At 39.8% G+C, this 27,883-nt stretch overlaps 1 protein-coding gene, 1 long non-coding RNA gene and 1 pseudogene across 12 annotated transcripts in view; 2 read left to right on the top strand and 1 right to left on the bottom strand.

Moving 5' to 3' along the window:
- The window catches only part of znf438 (zinc finger protein 438), a 272,996-nt gene extending 250,347 nt beyond the window's left edge, over positions 1-22,649 (bottom strand). For 3 of the 10 annotated variants that reach the window (XM_059971972.1, XM_059971974.1, XM_059971975.1), the window contains exon 1: positions 18,643-18,759. Coding sequence is in view for 1 of the 10 variants with exons in the window: in XM_059971967.1 (XP_059827950.1) it covers positions 18,643-18,745 (103 nt within the window). In the remaining 9 variants the exon portion in view is untranslated. Of the gene's footprint in view, positions 1-18,100; positions 18,289-18,642 lie in introns of those variants that run through there. The other 7 variants (XM_059971967.1, XM_059971971.1, XM_059971976.1 and 4 more) reach the window with 6 other exon arrangements.
- Positions 437-1,931, top strand: LOC132394990 (eukaryotic translation initiation factor 2 subunit 1-like; annotated as a pseudogene).
- LOC132395417 (uncharacterized) overlaps positions 18,352-27,883 on the top strand; it is a 48,200-nt gene continuing 38,668 nt past the window's right edge. For both annotated transcript variants that reach the window (XR_009512604.1, XR_009512605.1), the window contains exon 1: positions 18,352-18,486. This is a non-coding gene — a long non-coding RNA (uncharacterized LOC132395417). The remainder of the gene's footprint in view (positions 18,487-27,883) is intronic.

The following is a 27,883-nucleotide window of genomic DNA, read 5'->3' as shown; positions in this document are numbered from 1 at the left end:
TTAGTGGGAAGATAGAGGATTGGGAAGTTTTTTTAAAAAAACTACAGAGAGCAACTAAAAAAAGTCATTAGAAGGGAAAAGATGAAATATGAAAGCAAGCCAGCAAATAATATCAAAGTGGATAATAAAGGTTTTTTCAAGTATGTTAAAAATAAAAGAGAAATGAAACTGGATATAGGACTGCTAGAGAATGAGGCAGGAGAAATAATAACAGGGGCAAGGAGATGGCTGATGAACTGAATGAGTATTTTGCATCAGTCTTCATTGTGGAACACACTAGCAGTATGCCTGACGTTGCAGTGTATGAAGGAAGAGAAGTGGATGTAGTTACTGTTACAAGAGACAAGGTGCTCAAAAAGCTGAAAGACCTAAAGGTACACGTCACCCAGACCAGAGGAACTGCACCTTAGGGTTCTGAAAGATGTAACGTTAGAGATTGTGGTGGCATTAGAAATGATCTTTCAAAAATCATTGGACTCTGGCATGGTACCAAAGGGACTAGAAAATTACAAATGTAACTTTATGGGGAAACTTCTTCGAGGCCTGTGAGAGCCGGGCGCAAGCAGTGTGCAGGAGGCCGGGTTTAGACAGCACTTCTCCTAGAGTGTGCTTGTGTGGAGCGGGCAGTGGCGGTTGCGCTGCTGAAAGGTTACACGCAGAATGCCAGCTCTTAATTGTCAATTTTACCAACACAAATTTCCAGAAGTAGAAGATGTGGTCATGGTAAATGTCCATTCCATTGCCGAGATGGGTGCCTACGTAAGCCTTCTCGAGTACAACAACATCGAAGGCATGATTCTTCTCAGTGAGCTTTCAAGGAGACATATCAGATCCATCAACAAACTTATTCGCATAGGTAGAAATGAGTGTGTAGTTGTAATCAGACTGGACAAAGAGAAAGGCTACATTGATCTGTCCAAACGTAGAGTTTCACAAGAAGAAACCATAAACTCTGAATACAAGTTTACCAAATCCAAGTGTATGTGTATAGTATCTTACGGCACGTAGCTGAGGTGCTTGAGTACACTAAAGATGAGCAGCTAGACTCCCTATTTCAGAGAACAGCCTGGGTCTTTGATGAGAAGTACTGGCGGCCTGGATATGGAGCTTATGATGCATTTAAACACGCAGTTTCAGACCCTACCATTCTGGACAGTCTTGACTTGACGGAAGAAAAGTGAAGTGTATTACTCAAAAATATTAGACGGCGTCTGACCCCACAGGCTGTTAAAATTTGAGCAGATATTGAAGTTGCGTGTTACGGATATGAAAGCATTGATGCTGTAAAAGAGGCACTTCGAGCTGGTCTAGAATCTTCCACAGAAAGCATGCCCGTTAAGATAAATCTCATAGCTCCTCCAAGATATGTCATGACTACCACAACACTTGAGCGTACAGAAGGTCTTTCTATTCTAAACCAAGCTATGTCGGCAATTAAGAAATGTATAGAGGAGAAAAGAGGAGTTTTCAACACCCAGATGGAGCCCAAGGTGGTTACAGATACTGATGAAACAGAATTGGCTAGACAGCTTGAACGACTGGAGCGGGAAAATGCTGAAGTTGACGGAGATGATGATGCAGATGAAATGGAAGCAAAAAATGAGGATTAAATACTTACTGGATTCTGGAAATTGACCAGCGAGAAAATTCCCTTCAAAATTCAGACCACAAAGCTATCTTTTTGTTTAGATTTATCCAAAATACTTCATGCACATATTTCATTTCTCATTTTCCTAATGTGACTGGCTATTGTTCTGAACATCTTCATATCTATTAGAAAAACAAACCAGGTTAATCAACTTTTTTGAAAGGCTGCAACTGCTAGAGTTTTTATTAAAAATATTAAGCACGCAACCTGATCCTAGCTGTTAAATTTGCAGCCAGTCTTGTTCCAACTGAATCACTAATAGGAATTTTACAAGTATTTGATCCTCTGGAACAAAGGAATTTTTCCTCAAAGATTGTATTCAGAACATCTAACAAAAAATAAACATTGGCAAAATCATCTTTGGAAAAAAAAACAACAGATGTAACTTCACTCTTTTAAGAAAGGAAGAAGGCAGCAGAAAGGAAATTAGCAGTTAGCCTGACCTCAGTGGTTGGGAAGATGTTGGAGTCAGTTGTTAAGGATGAGGTGAGGGAGTACTTGGTGACATAGAACAAGATAGGACAAAGTCAGCATGGTTTGCTTCAGGGAAAATCCTGCCTGACAAGCCTGATGGAATTCTTTGAGGAGATTACGAGTAGGATAGATAAAGGGGATGCAGTGGATGTTGTATATTTGGACTTCCAAAAGGCCTTTGACAAGGTGCCACACGAGGCTGCTTACTAAGTTAAGAGCCCATTGTATTACGGAAAGTTACTAACATGGTTAGAGCATTAGCTGATTGGTAGGAAGCAGCGAGTGGGAATAAAAGGATCCTTTTCTGATTGGCTGCCAGTGACTAGTGATGTTCCGCAGGGGTCGGTGTTGGGTCCACTTCTTTTTATGCTGTATATCAATAATTTAGATGATGGAATAGATGGCTTTGTTGCCAAGTTTGCAGATGATACGAAGATTAGTGGAGGGGCAGGTGGTGTTGAGGAAACAGGTAGGATGCAGAAGGGCATAGACAAATTCAGAGAATGGGCAAGAAGGTGGCAAATGAAATACAATGTTGGAAAATGCATGGTCATGCACTCTGGTAGAAATAAACATGTGGACTATTTTCTAAATGGGGAGAAAATCCACAAATCTGAAATGCAGAGGGACTTGGGAGTCCTTGTGCAGAACACCCTGAAGGTTAACTTGCAGGTTGAGTCGGTGGTGAGGAAAGCAAAGGCCACATGAGCATTCATTTCAAGAGGTCCAGAATACAAGAGCAAGAATGTGATGCTGAGGCTTTAAGGCACTGGTGAGGCCTCACCTTGAGTATTGTGAATGATTTTGGGCCCCTCATCTTAGAAAATATGTGCTGACATTGGAGAGAGTCCAGGGGAGGTGCACAAGGGTGATTCCAGAAATGAAAGGGTTAATATACGAGGAATGTTTGATGGCTCTGGATCTGTACTCGCTGGAATTTATAAGGATGAGGAAGGATCTCATTGAAACCTTTCAAATGTTGAAAGGCCTAGTCAGAATAGATGTGGAAAGGATGTTTCCCATGGTGGGAGAGTCTAGAAGAGGGTATAGCCTCAGGTTAGAGCGGCGCCCTTTCAAAGCAGAGATGTGGAGAAATTTCTTTAGCCAAAGTGTGGTGAATTTGTGGAATTTGTTGCCACATGCAGCTGTGGAGGCCAGGTCACTGGGTGTACTTAAGGCAGAGATTGATAGGTTCTTGATTTGACATGGCATCAAAGGCCGGGACCTGGGGTTGAGAAGGAGAAAGAAAAAAAAGGACCAGCCATGATTGAATGGCGGAGCAGACTTGATGGGCCGAATGGCCCAATTCTGCTCCCAAGTCTTATGGTCTTCAGTAAAACCATTAAATTTTCAACTGAAGGAATAAATCAACAAATATTTATACCTGCATTGCTACTGGAAAGTGAGAAAAACATTTAATCCAAAAATAGCACTAAAGCAGCAGTTCTCAATTAATTTGAACTGTGTTTCTCCTACATATCAGATAAATACATGTAAAATTCATCTTCATGTAGACGCCATTATTTTATTGAAAAATTATAGCATGCGAAGGATATGACCAAGCTGCTACTTGAAATCTTCAGTTCTCACAACATAATGTGTATAGTTTGTCATTTTTAAACAAGAATGGATTGTTAACACCTCATATCCAACCGATGTATGTGAACCACCAGATTCAAAATCAGTTACTACCCCTCAACCATCAGGTTCTTGAACCAAAGGGTGATAACTCACTCAACTTTACTTGCCTGATCATTGGAATGTTCCCACAACCTATGTACTCACTTTCAAGGACACGCCATCTCATGTTCTCAATACCCATTTCTCATTTATATATCAATTTATTTATTTATTTGTACTTGTACAGTTCATCATCTTTTGCATTGGTTGAACACCCAAGATGGTGCAGTCTTTCATTGATTGTTATTGTTATTATTCAATTATGGATTTACGGAGTATGCCTGCAAGAGAATGAATCTCAGGGCAGTATATACATACTTTGATGACAACGACGACGACGACGACAACAACGACGACGACGACAACGACAACGACAACAACAACGACAACAACAACAACAACAAATTGACTTTGAACTTTGATCAAGTTTATCAGGATAAGCCAACTGCATGTTGTTTGTGATTACAGAACTATCAGTGACGGGCAAAATCCTTTTCTCATTTACAAAACAAATGAGCCAAATGAGTGTATCCCATTCAACACAATTGATGGAATACTCTCCAACACCCTGGATGAGCTGCAACAACAACATTCAAGGAGGCAAGACCTTACTGAACATTATGATTCAAGAAGACAGCTTACTACCACTTTCTCATGGGTAATTACATACCGACTCAGGCTACATCCACAATAGACTGGATAATTTTGAAAATGCCAGTTTCACGTAAAAACAATAGGCATCCACACTATGCGTTTTTTAAAAATATCTCTGTCCACATTGAAACAGAGATTTCGGCGAATCTCCTCCTACTGCGCATGCGCAGGACACATCTTCTGAAAACAAGCGACATGTTTGGTGTTGAATCTCGCTGTGAAAGACAGTGTTTGTTCTGTTACAGACTAGAAAAACTTAAAACAACGGGCAGCTATTGGCTCTCGCACAGGAGGATTTAAAGGTAAAAAAAAAACAAATACTGAAGTGTATGGAGGCAACCGACAGGGAGTTCACGGACTGTATGGCCCGGCTGACGACGAACATTGGAAAAAATGACTAACTCTGTTGCATTAATATAAAGCACCTTGTTAAATGTGTAAAACATGTCTGCATTAGTATTATCTTGTACTTCCATACAATGTTACATTAGGCTGTTACGCATCTATTGTCAGAGAAGGACTAGCATAAATAGGTAAACCACCTTCATACAAGCAAGGACAGAAAACAGGGCAAAGTGAGTATACTTATTTATTCAGTAAGTTATGGGTCAAAGTATTTGGTGAGTACATTTCTAACTCTTCTGGCTTCAGTCTCATTGCTGTCTGTTCTGAAACTGTTAGGTTGCGTTCAAGAAAACAATGAAATAGCATGCTGCCATCTGACAGAGTTTTCAGAAGTCTCCAGTTACCCCGTCCACACTGATCTACCCAAGCGGCATTTTCAAAAATACCCACCCTGGAAAGCATTTCTAAAAAGCTCCTGTTTTGGGGCACGAAAACGCCATTTTAGTGTGAACAGAGGGTAAAAACCAAGAGAAAAAGCTTCGGTTATGGATTTATCTGGTGTAGTGTGGATGTAGCCTCAGCCTGTGAAGTCCACATCTCTTGAATAACTAAAATGCAAGGAAACTGTGAAAGGATAGACTGAATTGCTTGAAGTCACTGGCTGAAGAGCTGGACTTCACACAGCAAGATGTACTCTATTCCATTTCTTTCAACAACTTCAATAACAATAAATGTTCCAATTTTCTTGATCAGTAGTTGAACCTCATGATAATTTTACAACAGCTATGGATAGAAGACTGGCTTGCTAACAGGAAACAAGGTAGTCAAAAGCAAGTCTTTTTTTTCTGGTTGATGTGCCAAAGGGGTTGTTCCTATAGGTTCTCTATGTTATAATTTATATATTGATATCGATGAAGGGACCAAAAGTTTGATTATTATTCTTTGCTGATGACAGATAAGTAGGAAAGTAATGTGTAAAGAGGATATAAAAAGGCTTTTAGATAGGTTAAGTGAGTGACCAAATGGAGTAATATGGAAAACTTGCTATTTTCCCATTTTACGAGAACAAAATAATTTAAAAAATCTAAATAATGAGATTCCACATACCGTATCTGACTGCAGGATCAAACTGTCAAGTGCATGATTCAGAAGATTATAACGCTAGCACACTATGTAATTTGGAAAGTAACGTAGTTATTATTTATTGCTAAGGGAATTAGATATTAAAATAGAAATATTATACTCCAGTTTTATAATGGCATTGGTAAGACATCTTGTTCACATTAATAATTTACTGATTGAGGAAAAAACAAAATACCCTGAAAGCAGTTCCAGAAAAGATTTGACTAGATGGAACCTTGGAATGGACAGGTTGTCTTATGACAAAAAGCTACCAAGCACTAGACTTGTATCTGCTGGAAATCACAAACACAAGAGATTCTGCAGATGCCGGAAATCCAGAGCAACACACACACAAAATGCTGCAGGAACTCAGCAGGTCAGTATTCTGGCATCTTCCCCTTTCCTTTCCAGTCCAAGAGGAAGGTCTCGGTCCAAAACATCGACTGTTTACTCATTTCCATTGATGCTGCCTGACCTACTGAGTACCTCCAGCATTTTCTGTGTGCTGATTTGTATCTGCCAGAGTTTCGGTAACTTGACTGACACAAGAACCAGAGTAGTTTTGATAGCTAAGGAAGGCTGTTACTTTTTCTGGAAAGAATTAAAACTAGTTTTATGCACACTTAAGACAGAGAATTTAAGACCGTGATTTTTTTTTCTCTGACAATCATGAGCATAGTGAAGCAAAATATTTAAATATTTTTAAAGTGGAGGCAGTTAGAAAGTCGATAAGCAACAGGATGATGGGTGTAAAGGGTGGATAAGAATACTGAGTTGAACGTACAATCAATTTGGACACAATATTATTAAAAAGTGGAGCAGGCATTTCAAGACCGCTCCAGTTCCCATTTCTTAAAGGTTCATGTGTAAATCCCAAACAGAGGTAAGGGTCGCAAAGAGAGAAACTTTTGTCTTCCCTATTGAGATATCCAAGTACTGAAATAAGAGGTAACAATATGCACAGGGAGGATGTAAAATACATTAACAGTTTTAAAAATTAAACTGGCTCACAAAAACAACAAATCATTAAAGAAATAAATAAAACGATGGTGGAACTCAGCAGGTCAGGCCAGTCCTTTTTGTGTTGCTCCTGATTCCCATACCTAGAGTCTCGTGTCTTTACACTGATGCTAGCTAAGGAAAGGAATGCATAGGAAAAGCCCAATGTACTAATGAGCAGGTAAAGAATGCATATGCTAAAAATATGGCATGGTCTGATGAATTCCTGCTTATTCTACAATTTGTCATGGAATTACTAAATTTTAACCAATATCAGTACTACTTGCCCACACATAAACATAATCTGGTATTACAAAGCATATACAACTTCTGATACCGGAGTGAAGGTTCAGACAGGATGGAATATAACTTATCTCAATCTACTTCTACTATTAATAACTGCATTGACACACAAAAATCAATGATTAAAAATATTAATTAAGCTAAAAATTACTTTTGTTCAGAGGTTCTATACTTAAACCACTAGCTGCATAAACAAACACATTCTAGTTTCTCTCTCCTTGATAGAACTGCAATTTTAAGACTACTTTAATCAATTCCTTCTAAAACCCTAAAATTTGTAATCTAATCTTCAAAAGTGTATATTGACACGTCCTGAAGCTCTTACTCTATCCAGTGCTCCGAGTTGTTTAAAGTCACAAGGAGTGACATTAAATTGGTTTCAAGATTATTTTCTTTTGTTGGGTTAAGGCCAAAATCACGCACTCAGCACTTATGCATGAACATAGTTACAAATACAACTTGTCTTTGGCAAAATAATTTTTATAAAAAAATTTGCTACAACTAGAAAATGTTGATGATACAATTGAATAAGCTGGAACAGTATATTTTTTGCAACAGAGGCAGCTGAAGGGAGACATAATTAGAAGGCATAAAATTATGTTGTCCCTAGATAGCTATGTGAGGTATTATCATCAAAGGTGGCCAACCTACATAAATCTCTTCATGACCTCTGTACAGCAACACTTTGACCACTTTGCACTACAATCGACCTTGGCTTTTTTTGTGTTTTATATTGTGTTCCTTCACGTAAAGATCGTGTATAATTAATATTTTATAACATAGAACATTACAGCACATTACAGGCCCTTTGGTCCACAATGTTGCGCCGACCCTTAAACCCTGCCTCCCATATAACCCCCCCCACACCTTAAATTCCTCCATATACCTGTCTAGTAGTCTCTTAAATTTCACTAGTGAATCTGCCTCCACCACTGACTCAGGCACCAACCGCTCTCTGAGTGAAAAACCTTCCTCTAATATACCCCTTGAACTTCCCTCCCCTTACCTTAAAGCTATGTCCTCGTACTGAGCAGTGGTGCCCTGGCGAAGAGGCGCTGGCTGTCCACTCTGTCTATTCCTCTTAATATCTTGTACACCTCTATCATGTCTGCTCAATATTTTCCCTGTGTATATTGTGTATCTGATGCTCTTTGCCAGTTTTACCGCTGAAAAGGGTTTTTTTCCATTGCACCTGTACCGAAATGTACTTTTGCATTTGACAATAAATTCTATTTTGACTTCAATAAATGGTATTCTCCCAGCAGAGGGGTTTAAAGTTAGGGGATATAGATTTCAAATAATAGGCAAGATTGTAAGGGAGATGAGAAAACAATTCTTCACCCAGAGGTGTTTGGAGTCAGGAGCTTACTTCATGAATGGGTGGTAGAGCCAGAAAATCTCAAGCCTAATGCACAACTGCTTGTATACTTGAGGAACCACTAGCCTCAAGGCTACAGATCAAGAGCAAGATGGTATGATGAGGGCTCATTCTTTCTTCCTCAGAACACATACGACGAGCCAAATGGCCTCTTAACTCTGTTATGTTATCTATTATTCTATGATAGTTTTTCATAACTAACAGGAAAATATTTCTCGAACACTTAGATCACATTCTGTTTCACTTTTTATTTTTGTGGCAAATTTTACAAGAACAAAATCACTGATACATCCAAATCCAATTGTTCCAAAAATTTTGAACTTTATTTGCACAAGAATTTGTAATAAATTGGATCATCCAAATAAATGCCACAAGTTAATTTTACCATCTGGATACATTTTTAAGAAGTCCAATTATTGAGTGGAATTATTATCATTGTATACTTCTGCATATAATACTTAGAGAGGTCAAGTTAAATTACAGAATGACAATTTGAATGACATGCAGTTTACATAATTAATCTAAATTTTTGATGTGAAATATACAGACTGCCTATTATCAATTCTAGTGAACTCATCAACAACAATACATTCTCAGTTATGTTAATGAAGGGTCTCAGCCTGAAATGATGACAGCTTACACTTCTCCATAGATGCTGCCTAGCCTGCTGAGTTCTCTTTTTGTGTGTATTACTTTGATTTCCAGCATCTGCCAATTTTTATCTTGTTTGTTTCTGTTATATCTACTTGGTTTTCTTCTTAGACAGTCCCTCGGTTTGCCCTTAGTCTGATTTTATGCATTCTAGAGTGGCATCAGTGGAAAAAAAGCTCTTCCGCGTACAAGGCAGGAAGTGGCCAACAGAATGAGTGGACTGTCGAGATGCATCCCTTCAGCTGCTTCTGTGAGACTTCTGTCTGCTCCCCGTGCATGGCACAGAGGTTCTCAAATGCTTCTTCTCCACTTTGAGCTATCATGTGTGCGAGGTTCCAAAAGTCAGTTTGCACCGCTTCAAAAAAAGACGAACAGACTCTTAAATCTTTTACTCCGGTGGCTACAGAGCTTGGAGCAGGGTATGTTTTTCAGAAATATGGCTGTGAGGAGAGGACATTGATGTTTGATTCACTTACCCCACCAGTGAATTTGAGAATCTTGCTGAGACAGCACTGATAGTATTGACAAACTGCTCATTTTTAAATACATCCCTCCCAAACCACAATACTAAATATTAGGTAGGGAACATCCTGGATAAAACACGTCTTCTTCTTGTGTATGCTAGGAGGAAAATATTCCATTCTTGGTACCTTTATAGGACAAATTTTAATAAAGACAGGTGTGCATTTCAGTAATAAGTACACCTACTCTTGGTCCGCCAGAGAAAGCAGGATCTCCCAGTGGCCACACATTTTAATTCCACGTCCCATTCCCATTCTGATATGTCTATCCATGGCCTCCTTTACTGTCAAGATGAATCCAAACTCAGGTTGGAGGAACAACACCTTATATACGGGCTGGGTAACCTCCAACCTGATGGCATGAACATTGACTTCTCTAACTTTCGTTAATGCCCCTCCTCCCATTCATACCCCATCCCTGATATATTTAGGTTTTTTTCTCCCCTCCTCTTTTTTCTCTCTCTCTGCCCATCACCCTGCCTGTTCGCCATCTCCCTCTAGTGCTCCCCTCCCCCTTTCTTTCTTCCCTGGCCTCCTGTCCCATGATATTTTCCCTTCTCCAGCTCTGTATCCTTTTTGCCAATCACCTTTCCGGCTCTCAGCTCCACCCCACCCCCTCCAATCTTCTCCTATCATTTTGGATTTTCCACTCCCCCTCCTACTTTCATATCTCTTACTATCTTTTCTTTCAATTAGTCCTGACGAAGGGTCTCGGCCCGAAACATCGACAGTGCTTCTCCCTATAGATGCTGCCTGGCCTGCTGCGTTCCACCAGCATTTTGTGTGTGTTGATAAAACTGGTTTATTTTTGTTAAGAACAATGTCTAATGCATTTCTAATCTTTATAACAAATTAAACTAAATTTATGTAAAACAATCCTTTACACCTAAAAAATGGTAACATTTTCCACCCTTTTTTAGTGCATAGCAATATCTGAAATAGATCACAAAATATTAAGCTAAGGAAGAATAACCAGATGAGTGAACTTAGTAACACCAACTGACAGAAGGATGTCGACCAAGATACTGATAGTATTCTTCTTTTTTTAAAAAAAGAGCAGCAGCATCAGTAATTTCCATCTGTAACCACATCCAAGAGTGACACACACCTCCAGCAATGTAGCCTTTTGGATACCAGCCAAGATTATGGTACTGGAATGGAGCTGAAAGCCATCATCAACTAAAAAAAATTATAAACATTGCCACCAACAGAGACATGCAAACCCTTATTTATAACTGTGCAATATTCTTCATAACTTAGAAGCAATGTGAACATAACACTAATTTAGTTAGCATTATACAGCAGCAGTAATCATCTGCGACAATACCCACATAAAATTCCTATGTCAGATTAATAATTTCTTAACAACTTGCAGTAACATATTCTAGGATTTCCTGCATAGAAATGTTTCTCCTTCTGCACTCCACCACTCAGCTCGCAAATGGCATAGGCTGAAGGAAATTGTAAAGAACATCCTGTCTGGTTTTAAATCAGGGATTCCCCACATGGGGTCCACGGACCCCTTGGTGACTGATAGTGGTCTATGGCATAAAAAAGGTTGGGAATCCCTGTCTTAAGCATTGTAAGCTTAGGGTTGAAAACTTCTGTGTTTTCCTTTGCTTCACCACACACAATTTGAATATCTTGAGTAATTTCCCCCACCATTGTGGTTTTAAGATTATGACAGTTATTATAATTGAACATATTTTACCTATAGCTGATTTAAGTGCACATGTTTTGTAGGTAGAAGTTTCAAAATAGCTGTTCTCTCAGATGGGAAATTGAGACTTGTATACATTCTTTCACCATCTGCAGCAATTCAAATTTCAGTCTGAGATTATACAGCAGTTATAGTTACTGTGTTTATACGCAAAAGCAAGAATGCCCCACCTGTGAGAGTTGAAATCAAATAGCATTTTTTCACCATCACAAGCATCTATCTCTGAAGAAAAAGAAATACTGATCTTTAGGATTAAGTTCTCTTCCTGTCTTGCACTGATGAGTTGCAAATGGACAATACACAGGTTAAAAGAACAAAACTGTAAGGGAAAACAAATGTACCACATCTCATTGGAGGTGGAGCTCCAAGGTGCTCTAAAACAGATGGCATAGAAGCAGCCCATGGCACCCAAGTTGACTATCATGTTTATCTTTACCAATCCTACTTGCCTGCATTAATTCTGTATCCCTGTGCTTTGCTGCTCAAATGTCTCTTAACTATTCCTGCCTCCATCGTCTTTTCTGGCAGCTCCTTCCAGGTAGCAACTACCTTATATGTAAAATTAATCCGCCAGATCCCCATCTCACTCTCATATTAAACCTATCACTCTGGTTTGAGATCCCCCCAATGTCGAAAATGAACATGACACATTTATCACAACTACCTTAACTTATAAGATAAAATTCTATATTGTCATCTCTCAACCCCCTTTCCTCAGGGGAAAGGGCCTCAATCCATCCACACTCTCCTTCTAAAGGCTGATTTATACTTGTGTGTCGCATGTACGCCGTAGGTACCGCGTACCCTAGGGTGACGTGTACCTGCCCAAAAAAGTAACTCACGCATCGTGGCAATGCAGACCACAACAACCGTGACTGGTCCATTTGGTAGCATCGCATTTCAGGTCGTTTTTTTCTCCGCCATGTCTGTAAAACCGACGTGAAATACATGAACCACGTCATCAGATCTACCTTCCGACACGTGAAAATGTTTGAAATGCATTTCCTCGTCCAGGTCTCTCATGAAGAAACTCAACACAGTAGCATAGAAACCCCACCGCCAACTAACGTTTTGGCGCACACCAACACATGCTCGCTGCGGTGCACAGCGATGCAGAAGTGAAAATCAGGGCTGCGGCGTAGCCCATACGCACAAGTATAAATCAGCCTTTAGTCAAGCCCCCCAATCCACGTAGCGACAGTATGAATGTTTCTGCAAACCCTCTCTAACTTAATCATATCTTTCCTGTTGCCTAGCAAACTGAACAGCATAGATTACTCCAAGTGGGGTCTCATATTTTGGATATTATCTTTGCCATTTTTATATCTTCAATACATTTTATATGGGACATGAATGAAAGTCTATTTCTCTCCAATTAGCAATTAAATAATGTTTTAAAACCTGATACCGAAATTCAAACAAAATGCTACACAATACAGAAACAGGCCATTCAACCTATTTGCTCCTTTTAAGTTAATGCTCCCATAAAAAGCATAAAGAGTAATAAAGCATGCAAACAAGCCCAACTAATCCATGCAGACCAAGATGTCTGTGTTTGCTCATATCCTTTAAATCTTTCCTATCTCTGTCCAAATGTCTTTAAAATTTTGTTACTGAACCTGCCTTAACCACTTCCTCTGGCAGCTTGCTACCATAAAAGCACCACCCTCAGCTTGAAGAAATTGCCTTTTAAATTTTTCCTCTTTCAGCTTAAATCTATGCCCTCTAGTTTCCGATTCCTTTCTCGAGGAAAAGGACTGACATTCATCCCATCCAGATACTATGCACTTCAAAAATATCTACCAGATTCAACTAATTTTACTAATCTCACCATTGTCATTTTAACATTTCTTCTGAATTCAGTTTGATAATGAGCATTCAGAGATTCACAATCTGATTTTAAGAAGTAATTATACTGTAAGCCACAAATGAAAACAACTATTTGGAACGTAGGTAATTTAAAGCAAAGCTGCAAAAAGAAACGGTTTTCTCAATTTACTTGGTTCTCTCTTAAAATTGGTACCACATTCTACCAATTCATCTAAACTATTCATTACTTTGAAGACTCCCATCAGCTCACAACTTAACATCATAATTCAATGAGAGATGATCAGGCTACCTCCCCCCACCCCCCATTTCGCTAACCAAAGTCAACTTTGTACACTTCTCAAGATTAGTTTCCCTGCACACAATCCCACTGGTCCCAAACCCGTCTCCACTCCCAGGGCTGCTGCTCTGCTGTCACTTTGTTGAAATCCTTAACATCACCTAGTCTTCCATTCTCTCCATATATTCTATGATGGTGGTCTAAAATTATGAAATCCTGACCTATTAAACTGGAAAAGAAACCCTGAAAGATTGTTACTTACCAGATTACTCATTCAATAGAAGAGACTTTTTAAAAAGAAAAATTTAAATGATCTACAGTCCTCTCATGCTCTGACATCTATTCTTATTGATACACTGCAATGACTGTTTCCTTCTTTGTCTGTTTCCCTCATTTTTGCTCTCATACATTTCACACCTTCCTTTAAAAGCTAGAAAATCCTGGAAATCCTCAGGGAATGAACAAAAGCATTGACTATCATAGTACTACACAAAATAGAACAGGCTTGATCAGTTTTCAGGATGTTAAAGGAAACTTATAAAGATGAAAATTAATTGCACTGACTTAAAGTCTGGGACTCCAAGTATTCAAGTCAGATTTTTCAGAAAGTAAGTTAAAAATATATATTTCCACATCCAAGACAGTGATAAAAATTTGGAATTTTTGGACAAACAGAAATTCAGACTCCTCCACAATGTCCATCAGCACGAGTGCACCACAAGGCTGTGTGCTTAGCCCCCTGCCCCACTCACCAGTGACTGTAAAGCTAAGCACAGCTCCAATTGCTGACTTAATCACTGTCATAGGTCAAGTCAAAGGTGGTGACAAATCAGCATATAGAAGGGAGACTGAAATGCTGGTTGAGTGTTATCACATCAGCCACCTCTTGCTCAATGTCAGCAAGACCAACGAGATGATTATCGACTTCAGGAAGAGGAAACCAGAGGTCCATAAACCACCTACATCAGGGGAAATCAGAGGTGGTGAGGGTCAACAACTTTACATTCCTCAGTGTTATTATTTCAACATGCAAGTGTCATCATAAAGAACACAGGGCAGAGCCTCTGCGTTCTTAGAAATTTACAAAGATTTGGCATGACATCTAAAACTTTAACCAACTTTTGCAGATGTGTGGTGGATAATATATTGACTGCTGGCTTCACAGCCTGATATGGAAACGCCTACAAGAAGTAGTGAATACAGCCCAGTCCATTACGGGTAAAGCCATCCCACCATTGAGCACATCTACACACAGCACTGTCACAGGAAAGCAGCATCCATCATTAAGGACCCCCACCATCCAGGCCATGTTCTCTTCTCACTGCTGCCATCAGGAAGGTACAGGGGCCTCAGGATTCACATCACAGGAACAGTTATTACTCCTCAACCATCAGGCTCTTGAACCAGAGAGGATAAGTTCTCTCAACTCATCTTGCCCCATCACTGAACTATTCCCACAACCTCAGACTCTTCATCCTATGTTCTCGATATTTATTGCTTATCATTATTATTTTCTCTTACTTTGTAATTTGCACAGTTTGTTGATTTTTTTTGCATATTGGCTGTTTCTCTTCACTGTTGGGTGCAGTCTTTCATCCATTCTATTGTGCTTCTTGCATTTATTGCAATTGCCCACAATAAAATGAATCTGAGTTATACATAAATAGTGACATATCTCTACTCTGACAATAAATTTACTTTGAACTTTGAGCAGTGCTAGCCTTCAACATTGAGAGATTTAAAACGTGATTTCCCCTAGAATGAAAGATGCACAAGGAGTTAAAGTAAATTTCCTGTGTTCCAATGCTGCTTGAACCAATTAAACTGAGGTACCAAAATATTTTCTGCAAGTCTTGCCAATCATTTGGGATTTGTCTGCCAACTCTTGTTTCTGGCACCTGCGAAAACAAAATAAGTCCATGCTACACACAGAGCTTTTCCAATTGTTTTTTTAGGAAATATTAGCTACAAAACCAATACATATGGGGAAATAAAGAAAGAAGATCAAACTGATTATGGAAATGTCAGGAGTCTTCCATCACAACTCAAAATCATCCGAAGCGTCACAAGCATATCATCCCACAGATGCAATTAACTCATCGGGTGGATGTAAAATGTGACGTTAGCAAGCATATTGATGCAATGGGGCACTTTGGAAAAGTAGATATGCTAGATTTTTTATGAGAAGTTTTCTTCTGCTACTGTAAATTATTTCAACAATATGAACTGCAGCACCACTTGTCAAAATTGATCAAAAGTACACATCAGAAATACTGCTCTTGGAGCTGCAGATTTAGCTCACTTGTCACTGCAATCATCTATTAACATAACAACAGACAGTGCATTAATATCACTGGTATTCCTGTGAACTGATACACACAAATCCACACAAAAATTTGCAGGAATTGAGTTTTCTTTCTAGTAAATATATCAAAACAGCTTTTTTTTAAAAAAAAGTAAAAGTCTAAAACCAGTATAAATTATGAACAGTTCTTGTTGTGCAGTTTAGATTGTTTATCTATATTTTAAAAAAATTCCAAATAAACAAATGTATTTGTGGTTTGTAATTACCTCTTAAATCAGATATTGAATTCTCCTCACTTTCAGGTCTTTTCATGATGTATACTTATCCCCATTAGGTGGTATGTAATAACATCCCATGGTAACTGGCCCAGAAATTTCTTTCCCTCCAGGGACACGTCTAGCCTCTACTCATCAATTCACTTCAATAACCTAGATGAGTTTAGGAATTTCCCTTGCGGCAAACTGCTGCACAAACACACATATGATCATCCATTTTTTAAAAAGTCGTTCTCAGTACGTGGGCGTCACTGGCAAAACAAACTGTACTTCTTTGGTACTGCTAATTAACACAGCAGTAGACTGCGCTAAGTATTCATTTTTTATAGCCTTAGCTGATTTCCAAAAACAATGAAATACATTTCTACAGGCTGTTAACTGCACCGAGTTTAATGTTTCAAAACCTTTTTTTCTTTTAGGTACAAGATAAGGTATACCATGCAAGTGTTTTCTTAATCTTAGCTTTGATTTCAGTGTCCAACATGACAGACGAAACTAACAAAACGGAATTTGTTTCATGTTGTACACCCACAGACAGCATCAAGAAGTCAGGAGTGGCACAGGAAGTAGCAAAGGAAAACTAAGCTAACCACAGACCTCAGCATCAATTTGACAAGAAAATCCCCAAAATACTGGTGTAACATTTTCCCTGTTTTTCTCCCACACAAGCTACCCTGTTCCTAAAAAGATAATCAATTCTCAGCAAATGTACAGTGAGAATTCACACTAATTTCATATTGGACTCTTACAGCCAGAAGATCTTTATTTCATCAACCTGCATTTAAACCCAAGCCACAAAGTTGAAGTCAGTTGCCAATCTATTGTATTAACAAAATCTCATTGTAAAAGTTTAAATGTAAGCCAATGAAACCAAGTTATTATGACACTCTGAAGATTCTGTTATTAAAATTAGTGACAACACTACAGTCAACATTAACAGGTGCAGCTTAAGAATGTACTAGAATTCTGAACTTTGTTGTAGTTGAGTTCATCAATTGGAAAACTGCTCTATTCGACATGATAGCTGAACTGAAATGATCTCAAATCAATTGCTGGTTTTAAAATGAACTGATGTCAAGAATGTGTAAATCAGCAAGCACAATTCTCTACATCTACTGGCAACAGTAAGGCTATTTATTTTGTACAAGTTTAATATAAACTCCAATTATTAATACAATACCTAAATTAATAACATATTTAAGAAAGGCAATAGGTCATCTGGTATACCAGGTAAATAAATACCTAATGCAAATATAATTTCAGAGGGACAAATGAGGTGCATAATATTTTGTTCCCAAGTATAAAGTATAACCACTAAACGATATGTGAGATATCACACTAAAACAATGCAAAACAATTACGAGTTACTCCTATATGACATTATGAAACTATAAATCGCATACAATGAACAAAAACTAAATTCAACTATTTACACCAAAGGAACTGACTGTAGTTTAATCTATGAAATACTATATTGTTATTTGCTGTCAATGACATTCTCTAAAATGCAAGCAGAACTTAATTACCGCAAAACAACAATTTTCACGTCATCAAAGTCAGTGACAAATAAACGTGAGGCTAGTTGACGAAAACTTCAGGATGTAGTCAAAAGGTATGTAACAGACACGACCTACTCAAAGGTTTAGATATTCAAGGCATCAGAACGAAGTACAGCGCTACTTATTCTTATGGCTGATACATTAGAGTCGTTTATTTTTGAGGCCTCAGTACTTAGCAGCAGACGCATCTGTGTTGGCTTTACTCGGGAATTAAAATCATGGGAGGGATGATTTGCATATGTCATTCACTTATCCCATCGCATTGAGTGTAGCAAGTACGTAACCCTGGATAAAATTCAAAACAGTGCTTAAACGGGACGGAGTAAAGAGAAAGACAGGACAACCCCCGCCAGCCCTACCCCATTTGAGAGCTGCAGAAAAATTGCATTAGTTGAATCTTTAAAATCGCACCAGGGTTCGGGATGTTGCTTGCTGCAGGTGCTCGCACGTCACAGCCCACCGTCGCCCACACCGGCCCAGCTCTCAGCAGTGGAACAGACCCGTGGGAGTTGGAGGCTCCGAGTAACCTGCTATCCGTCCAGGCAGCTCACCCGCCCCAGTGACAACCACTGCCCGCCTGCAGCGGGCGACACCAGGTCCCCACACCGCCCATGTCTTTATTCACAAACAGACGAGCCATGGTTAACGATCGTCATCCTGCAGCTTAAACAAAAACATCAGTCAGCAAGTACTGATACAGAAGGCCAGAGCGAAGACCGCTACAGCGAATGGGCGTACAGGCCAGGTAAAGCAGGCCGAGCAGCTTGCAAGCCTGCTGCTGCATTCAAATCGTTTCTCGCTACAGTTCATCACTTCTGAGAACTCCCAAACCAGATCAAGCACCCATAGGGCTTGACCCGCCACCTACCAATGATAGGGGTTAAAATACGGCCTGACTCACCGTGCTTTCTCCTCGGATTCGCCTGCTTTCTGTGCTTGCACCTTGAGGCGTCCGCCATGATCCGCCCTACGTGGGCGCCGCCATCTTCTTTCCTTTCGTCCATCAACTCCAGCGGGAAGCGGCGGCACCAGCCCCTGCTCCCGCCACTGCCGCCTGCGTAGGTGCCGGTCCCGACACCGGCCCCGGTGTCTGCTCCTCCCCCTCTGATCCGTGTCCGTGCCCCTGCCCCGCCAAACACTCCGGTCCTCCACCCGCGGCGGACCCTGGCCCTTTTCAACCCCGTCCAGCAACAAGCTGAAACTCAGAGGAACCCAGCCATGCCTGTCAAACGCCTCGGAAAGTTTGCAATGCCATCTTTCTGGAAGTTTACACAATTAAGCGTGGATTTTTAATGTCATGTCTAATTCTTACCAGCCTGAACTTAACAAGATTTCAGGACTGTCTTGGCCCTGCATGCCCCAAAATAGCTCAAATCTCCTAGTTGTTGGTGTGAACATCTCAAGAGAAAACAAAATCGTAGGGGAATCGATTTATCAGGATAAAAACGATTCAAAATGAGCATTAAAAAGGGCAGTTACAAGAAGATCATGTGATGAATTTTGCAACAATTCAAATACTATTGGCAGCTTTAAACGGTCCTGAGAAATAAATGATATAAAGTTAATGTTTTTTCTGTCGGGGAGGGGGAATTATTGCTTTAAAATGTGACCTACGCGTCAAACTTTTGCAATTGAGTTTAACAAAACACTATTCATCTATATACATTCACTTTCACAAAGCAAATTTTAATATGAAAATACAGAAAATGGCCATGTCGTCATATTAGCACCAATGTCAAAAGGTTGTAAGCTTAGGGAAATAACGCTTTTAATTGATCTCAAAAATGCAACCCCAAAACATTTAACTCGTCTATCCCACCATCCTGCCTCAACTTTGATGACAAGATTAAAGGGAAATGCAAAAGTGACACTGCGGCTTTCTTGAGTGCGTATTTCATGAATTTCTAGATGAGAATGGAGGTCATGTTGGCATATTCAGGTTCTTTACAAGTGCCAAGTCTATTTCAAAGCTATTAGTGAAACCAGAAAACATAGACTAGATCCAGTGTCAAGCAGAGTATCTAGACAGAGTGTATGTAAAGGGAGATAGACTGGAAGAAAGTCAAGAGCTTGCAGAACAATGTGAGTAAATTGGATTAAGGAGAGGACAAAAAATATATATGCAGGGTGGTAGCCACTGCAAATTACCTCCACCAAGCAGGTGATGAGTGGAATGCAGAAGAGATGATGAGAATAAGGGGAGACTGAAAAGTAGAATTATTTTAAATAGGCCATTGATGGTTGGCATTGACAGACGGTCCTGTTTCTGTACTGTATCTCTCTGTGACTCCATTTGTTTTTAGGGTGTGTAAGAGTTCCTGGTATTATGGTTATGATATACAGTGTACCGTTGTATCCAGATATTGCAGTTCATTTGTGAGATAGTAACTTCAAGAGAGGAATTTCGCTGTAACTATATATATATAGAAACATAGAAAACCTACAGCACAATACAGGCGCTTCGGCCCACAGAGTTGTGCCAGAAATGCCCCTACCTTCGAAATTTCTAGGCTTACCTAGAGCCCTCTATTTTTCTGAGCTCCCTGTAGCTATCCAGAAGTCTCTTAAAAGACCCTGTCTTATCTGCCACCACCACCGTTACCAGCAGCCCATTCCACGCACTCACCACTCTCCGAGTGAAAAACTTACCCCGACATCTACTCCGTACCTACTCCCAGCACCTTAAACCTGTGTCCTCTTGTGGCAACCATTTCAGCCCTAGGAAAAAGCCTCTGACTATCCACATGATCAATGCCTCTCATCATCTTATACACCTCTATCAGGTCACCTCTCATCCTCCATCGCTCCAAGGAGAAAAGGCCGAGTTCACTTAACCTGTTCTCATTAGACATGCTCCCCAATCCAGGCAACATCCTTGTAAATCTCTTCTGCATCTTTTCTATGGCTTCCACATCCTTCCTGTAGTGGGGCAACCAGAACTGAGCAGAGTACTTCAAATGGGGTCTGACCAGGGTCCTATATAGCTGCAGCATTACCTCTCGGCTCCTAAATTCAATTCCACAATTGATGAAGGCCAATACACCATACACCTTCTTAACCACAGAGTCAACCTGCTTTGAGCGTCCTATGGACTCGGACCCCAAGATCCCTCTGATCCTCCACACTGCCAATATAATACTATATTCTGTCATCATATTTGACCTACCAAATGAACCACTTCACACTTAACTGGGTTGAACTCCATCTGCCACTTCTCAGCCCAGTTTTGCATCCTATCAATGTCCCGCTGTAACCTCTGACAGCCCTCCGCACTATCCACAACACCTCCAACATTTCTGTCATCAGCAAACTTACTAACCCATACCTCCACTTCCTCATCCAGATCGTTTATAAAAATCACAAAGAGTAAGGGTCCCAGAACAGATCCCTGAGGCACTCCACTGGTGACAGACTTCCATGCAGAATATGACCCATCTACAACCACTCTTTGCCTTCTGTGGGCAAGCCAGTTCTGGATCCACAAAGCAATGTCCCCTTGGATCCCATGCCTCCTTACTTTCTCAATAAGCCTTGCATGAGGTATCTTATCAAATGCCTTGCTGAAATCCATATATACTACATCTACTGCTCTTCCTTCATCAATGTGTTTAGTCACATTCTCAAAATAATCAATCAGGCTCGTAAGGCACGACCTGCCCTTGACAAAGCCATGCTGACTATTCCTAATTATATTATATCTCTCCAAATGTTCATAAATTCTGCCTCTCAGGATCCTGAGGCTCCTGTACCTTCTTCCTGATGGTAGCAGTTGTTCTGGATGATTGGCGTCTCTAATGACAGATGCTGCTTTCCTGCAACATCTTTCATGTAGATATGCTCAATGTTGGGGAGGGCTTTAACACTATATTTTGTAGGATTTTCCATTCAAGAGCATTGATGTTTCCATACCAGGTTGTGATGCAGGCAGTCAATATACTCTCCACTACACAACTATAGAAGTTTGTCAAAGCTTTAAATGTCGTGCCAAATCTACGCAAACCACTAAGGAAGTAATGGTGCTGTGCTGGGCCCAGGACAGGTCCTTCGAAATAATAACAGCAAGGAATTTAAGGTTGCTGACCCTCCCCATCTCTGATTCTCTGATGAAGACTGGCTCATGGACCTCTGGTTTCCTCCTCCTGAAGTTAATAATCACCATCTTGGTCTTGCTGACATTGAGTAAAAGGTTGTTGTTATGGCACCACTCAGCCAGGTTTTCAATCTCCCTCCTATGTGCTGATTTGTCACCACTTTTGATGTGGCCTACAATAGTGGTATTGTCAGCAAACTTAAATATGGCATTGGAACTGTGATTAGCCATCTTTTTGTTGAGAAATTTCTGCTCTTCCAACATGGAATACTGAACAAGCAACCTGTCAAACAGGTCAATGGAAGGGTGGAGAGAAGTAATGGTTAGGCGGAGCTCAATGTTTTCAGGTAATTTTACTGGGGGACAATATGTAGATTAGATAGAGTAAGGTGCCTTTTAAAGATCCATAGGAGAATGCCAGATGAAATGGTGTGGAAATTACCACAGTCAGTATGAATTGGTAAATAACATCTCCTCTATGCTGACAATCAACATATGCGACCTCAAGGATGCTTAGAGGGCCACTGCTCTGCTCTCTCGACACCTCTACAGCTCAAACACCACCTATTCAGGTTCAAAAATTGCTTAATGTCATTTCCAGTACACAAAATAAATATGATTCTGGATCCAATGCATCATATAAAATACATTAAGAAAAAATGCAATAAATATAAATAATAAGGTAGCTTACATACTTTGATTATGCAGCACATATGTTGTTAAAAAAAGATCACCCCTACTTGTACATAGTTTTCTCCTTTTGCTTGTTCTTTCTTTCCTCTCTTTTCTATAAGTGTGTACCTCAGATAAATATTATGTGGAGATTTGTGCCATATTTGACTATATGATATATATGTACAATATCTGAAATACATCTTATGGAAATGTTTGATGATGAACTTCAATAAAAAAATAAATTATTTTAAAAAATTAGCTTTTTTGACACTGATCAACAGAAAAAAGATTCTTCCATGTCGAAGTGAAAACAGATCTCTACAAAGTGATCTAAATTAATTACAAACATAAAACACAAAATAATTGATTGCATGAGTATTCAGCCCCCCCCCCCCCTTAATATGACACTCCAAATCATCACTGGTGCAGCAATTGGTTTTAGAAGTCACGTAATTAGTTAAATGGAGATCTGTTTTTCGAGACCTGTGTGCAGTCAAGGTGCTTCAATTGATTGTAGTAAAAGTACACTTGTATCTGGAAGGTCCAACTGCTGGTGAGATAGTATCCTGGTAAAAACTACTATGAAGACAAAAGAACTCTCCAAGCAACTTCACAAAATGTTATTGAAAAGCACGTCAAGAGATGGATACAAGAAAATTTCATTGAATATCCTTTGAAGTACAGTTAAGTCAATGATCAAGAATTGGATAGAATATGGCACAGCGTAAATCTGCCTCTAGCAGGCCAACCTTTCTTGATTGTGTAGGATGTGCTCTGGGACCAAAAGAGATTGTGCAAGAGGTGCACTCCAAGGAATTTGAAGCTGCTCACAGTTTCAACTACTGTGCCACCAATTTTTAAAGAGGGGTTGAGTGGTGTGACTTCTCCTGAAGTCAGTAACCATCTCCTTTGTCTTATTGACATTGAAAAGGGGCCATTTGCCTGACGCTAGGCCTCAAGCTCTTCCACCTCCTCTCTGTAGACCATCTCATTGTTATTGGTGATGAGCCCCACCAATGTCATGTCATCGGCAAACTTAGCAATGTGATTACTCGGGTGTATGGTTATGAAGTTATGTGTGAGTGAAGTGTACAGCAATGGGCTCAGCACACAGCCTTAGGGGCACCTGTGTTGAGGATGATGGAGAGGGAGGAGCGGTTGTGCACCCTGGTTACCTGAGGTCTGTTGGTTAGAGAGTCCAACAGCCAGTTGTAGAGTAGTGTATTTAGACCAAGGAGTAGATGTTTGTTCACCACTGTCTGTGAGACAATAGTGTTGAATGCTGAATTGGAATTGAAATTGAAATCCAGAAAAAGCATTCAAACGTACAAGTGACTTTGTTTTCTAGATGCATCAGGGCCAGGTGCATGACAGATGCTATGGCATCTGTCGTGGAGTGGTTCTGTTGGTCAGCATATTGGTGAATGTCCAATGTGGCAGGAATGGAGTTTTTGATCTGTGCCATTACCAGCTGTTCAAAGCACTTCATTTGCAATTGACACCACTGTTTGTTGATGAAATCTCAGATGGCACAGTGTATGTTGGAGAGTATTCTGAATGGTTGCATCACTGCCTGGGATGGAAGCTCCAATGCATAGAACCACAAGTGGCAGCAAAGTAGTCTCAGCCCACTCCATCATAGACACAACCCTCTCTACTATCAAGGCCTCCTTCAAGAGGAATCACTAATCTGGCTTGTGCCATTTTTCTCATTTCTACCATCAGAGAAGAGGTACAGGAGCCTGTACAAGTTGGTTTGGCCTTCCATTGATTCTATTATGGTTATTATTCTATTATGGATTTATTAAGTATGCATGCAAGAAAATGAATCTCAGTGTTGTATGTGGTGACATACTGTATATGTACTTTGATAATAAATTTACTTTGAACTTAATGCAAACATTCAACAATTTAGCAAAAGCTTCTTCTCCTCTGTAATCAGAATTATGAATAGTTCAGAACTCATGACTACTATATTTTTTGCATTATTTATTTTGTAGTTTATGGTAATTTTTATGTCTTTGTACTTTACTGCTGCCCCAATATAATAAATTTCATGACATATAAGTCAGTGCTAATAAACCCTTTGCTGATTCCTTTGCTAAGGCTGGTAGGTAAGAACAGAATCAGGTAAGCGAAGTCCCACTCAACATCAGCAAGGCAAAGTTATTGGAGAAACACACACAAATAGAGGAGAAGGAGGTCTTTAAATTTTTGAGGGTGTAGGTTAGATAGGCAATTTCCCTCGGGATCAATAAAGTATGTCTGTCTGTCTGTCTATATGAATCCTTTCTCCTTATCAGAGGTGAATAAGGTTATGCAACGAACATTAAAGGTTAGCGGTAAGAGATTTAGAGGGAATCAGAGAGGAGACCATTTTCATCCAAAGAGTGTTGAGTGTCTGAAGTAAGGAGTTCATGAGGTTGGAGGATCATCTCCTCATACTCTGTCTGGGTACCCTGCAATCTGATAGCATGAACATTGATTTTACAAACCTCCAGTAATTTCCCTCCCCCTTCCCCCAACTTCTCTCTTATTCTATTCTCCATCCTGAATCCCTTTCTTATCCATTGTTTTCTCATCTGCCAATCACCTTCTCTCAGCATCCTTCCTCATTGCCTTTCTTTCATGGTCCTATGATATTCCTTCCTCATCACTTCCATCTATCATCTTCCAGCTTCTTACTTCATCACCTCTTCCCCACCCACCCACCTTCCCCCTCACCTGGTCTCACTTATCACTTGCTGGCTTGTACTTACCCTCCCCCCATCTTATTTTAACTTTTTCCCACTTGCATTCCAGGCCTGATGAAAGTTCTCGGCCTGAAATATGGACTGTTGATTTCCATCCATAGACACTGACTGACCTGTTGTGTTCCTCCAGCACTTTGTGTGTGTTGTTCAAGATTTCCGGCATCTGCAGAATCTCTTGTGTTTATGTCACTGGAGAAAGCTGGTGTGTGACCAGTGATGGCAAAGACTACAAATATCTTAAGATATTTTTATTGATAGCACTACTTACTTAATTGTCAATTCTCCTTGTAGAATAGAGGTGGTTCAGGTTTTCTTTGTCATTTGGTTAAAGTTGATTATCCTCAAGCTTAAATCATTGAAGTTACAACAGTTCTCTTGAAGCAAAATACATCTTTCTGAACTCAGCATCATCAGATCTGAAACTCTTTGTCCTGTATCTCCTGTAAGTTTGTACTTAAAGCCAGTCTTTTCAGCCAAGCTTTGGTGATCTTGACCAGGAAAATGACTAATATTTAAAGATTAACTGAACCCCTAAATTGTAATAGCCAGACATTCACAACTGTTTTCTTACAATTATTACAATTCATTGAGCATGGAAAGAGGCCATTCAACGCACCTCATCCATAAAAATCCCATCCTCCAGTACTTGGCCATGTCTAGGCCATTTAAGTGACTGCTTCCAACACGCTCTCTGTCTGACTTCCAGGTACTCAACACTCTCTGGGTGAAAATGGTCCCCCTCAGATTCCTTCTAATCACTTATCCTTACTCTAAATGTCTGTCCTATTGTTTTATTCAATGCTGATAAGGGTAGGAAAAGGTTTCAGCAGCTATCTATACCCTTCACAGTTTTAAATGTCTCCATCCCCTTGCTCCACCTGCTTTGCTTCAGGAAGAACAGACCTAGCCTCTCAAGTCTTTCTTCATAATTGAAACACTTCACCCAGGCAACATCTTGGTGAATCTCTGCTGCACCCCCTCTACCACTAACACACTTTTCCCATAATGGGGTGACCACTCCTGCTGAGGTCTGACCAACGTCTAATAAAATTGGAGTGTAACTCTTCTGCACTTGTATTTAATGTCTTAATCAATGAAGACCAGTATCCATATGTTCAGTTAACCACAGTATCTCCTTTCGGTGCCACTTTGAAGGACCTTTCGACTTTCACATCAATTGCCTCTGTTCCTCGTTACTCCTTGGGATTGTACCACCCATGGTGTCTGTCCTGTCCTGATTTATAATCCCAAAATGCATCTTCTCACATTTATCACGATTAAATTCCCAACTGCCATTCCTCAGCCCATTTCACAAACACCCTGTAGCTTAAATCTACCCTCCACATGTCAACAACTCCATTAATCTTTGTGTCATCTGTAGACTTACTGATAACACCTCTTAACACCTGCATCCAAATCTTTCACAGATGTTTCAATTAGCAAGGATCACAGCATCAATCCTTGTGGAACACCACTCACCACAGACAGCCAATCATTAAAAAAAGGCCTCCAACATTATCCTACCTCTTTTTTTTTGCCAAGCAAATTTTAGATCCAATTCACCAGCTTGCTCTGGATCCATGGCCATACCTTTCTGGACCAATTTCCCATTTGTCAAAGTCCATGTAAACTACATCCACTGCACTGCCCTCATCAATACATGTTATTCCTCAATATTTCAAATTGGTCAAGTAAGAGTTGTCCTTGGAAAAGGTATCTAATCTTTTCCAAGCAATCATTAATCCTACCCATCTGATTTCTGTCCAATGCTACTGATATTAGACTTAAAGGTTAGCGAAGGCGTTTCCTTCCTCACCTTATTAAAAAGTGGGACCACAATGTCAACTTCCAGTCATCTGCTAACAAGCAAAAATTTAAGATTCTTAGCATAGCCACAGTAATAATTTCCCTTGCCTTCTATAGTAGCATCTGGCCCTAAGGAATTATCCGCCTTTAAATCTGCTAAGGCAACAAATACCTTCCTTTTATTTCTGGAACCCTGAACTAGAATTTCATCGAACCCTTCACTCTGTTTTCCAACCATTAAGTCTGGTTCCTCTGTGAGTACAGATGAAAAGTATTAATTTAAGACTCGAACTTATTTTCTACTTTCACAAACAGAACCTTAAAGGATCCTACTATTTCACTGGTTATGACTTTGTCCTTCACATATTTATAAAAATATCACTGTAGTTACTTTCACAAACAAAAAAAAATCTGCAGATGTTGGAAATCCAAGCAACACACACAAAATGCTGGAGGAACTCAACAAGCCAGGCAGCATCAATGGAAAAGAGCCTAGACCCTGTAGTTAGCTTTATTCTTTTGGTCAGTGATATTTTGTAAACCCCCCCCCCCTTACCTTTCTAATTTCATTTTAAAGTATTACACTACATTTTTGATACACTTGCCAGGCCTTCCCTGATTTATACTATCTTTTTTTCCTCTCTCTGTCCCAGAATATACTGGAGAAACCAAAACGTAATAGTGCAGAAACTGAAATTTCATGTAAAATTATCAGATAACACTTTCCACACATCATACAAAAATGTCAGGTTTTGCCAAGTTGGAAAACTCCTTTCTTACTAATTACAACACAGAAAAATGCTACTCAGCCCATCAAG

Source organism: Hypanus sabinus, chromosome 6 (assembly GCF_030144855.1).
Source record: "Hypanus sabinus isolate sHypSab1 chromosome 6, sHypSab1.hap1, whole genome shotgun sequence".
Lineage (NCBI taxonomy): Eukaryota > Metazoa > Chordata > Chondrichthyes > Myliobatiformes > Dasyatidae > Hypanus > Hypanus sabinus.
Note: the sequence above shows the minus strand (reverse complement) of the source record. Positions and strands in the feature narration are given on the sequence as shown.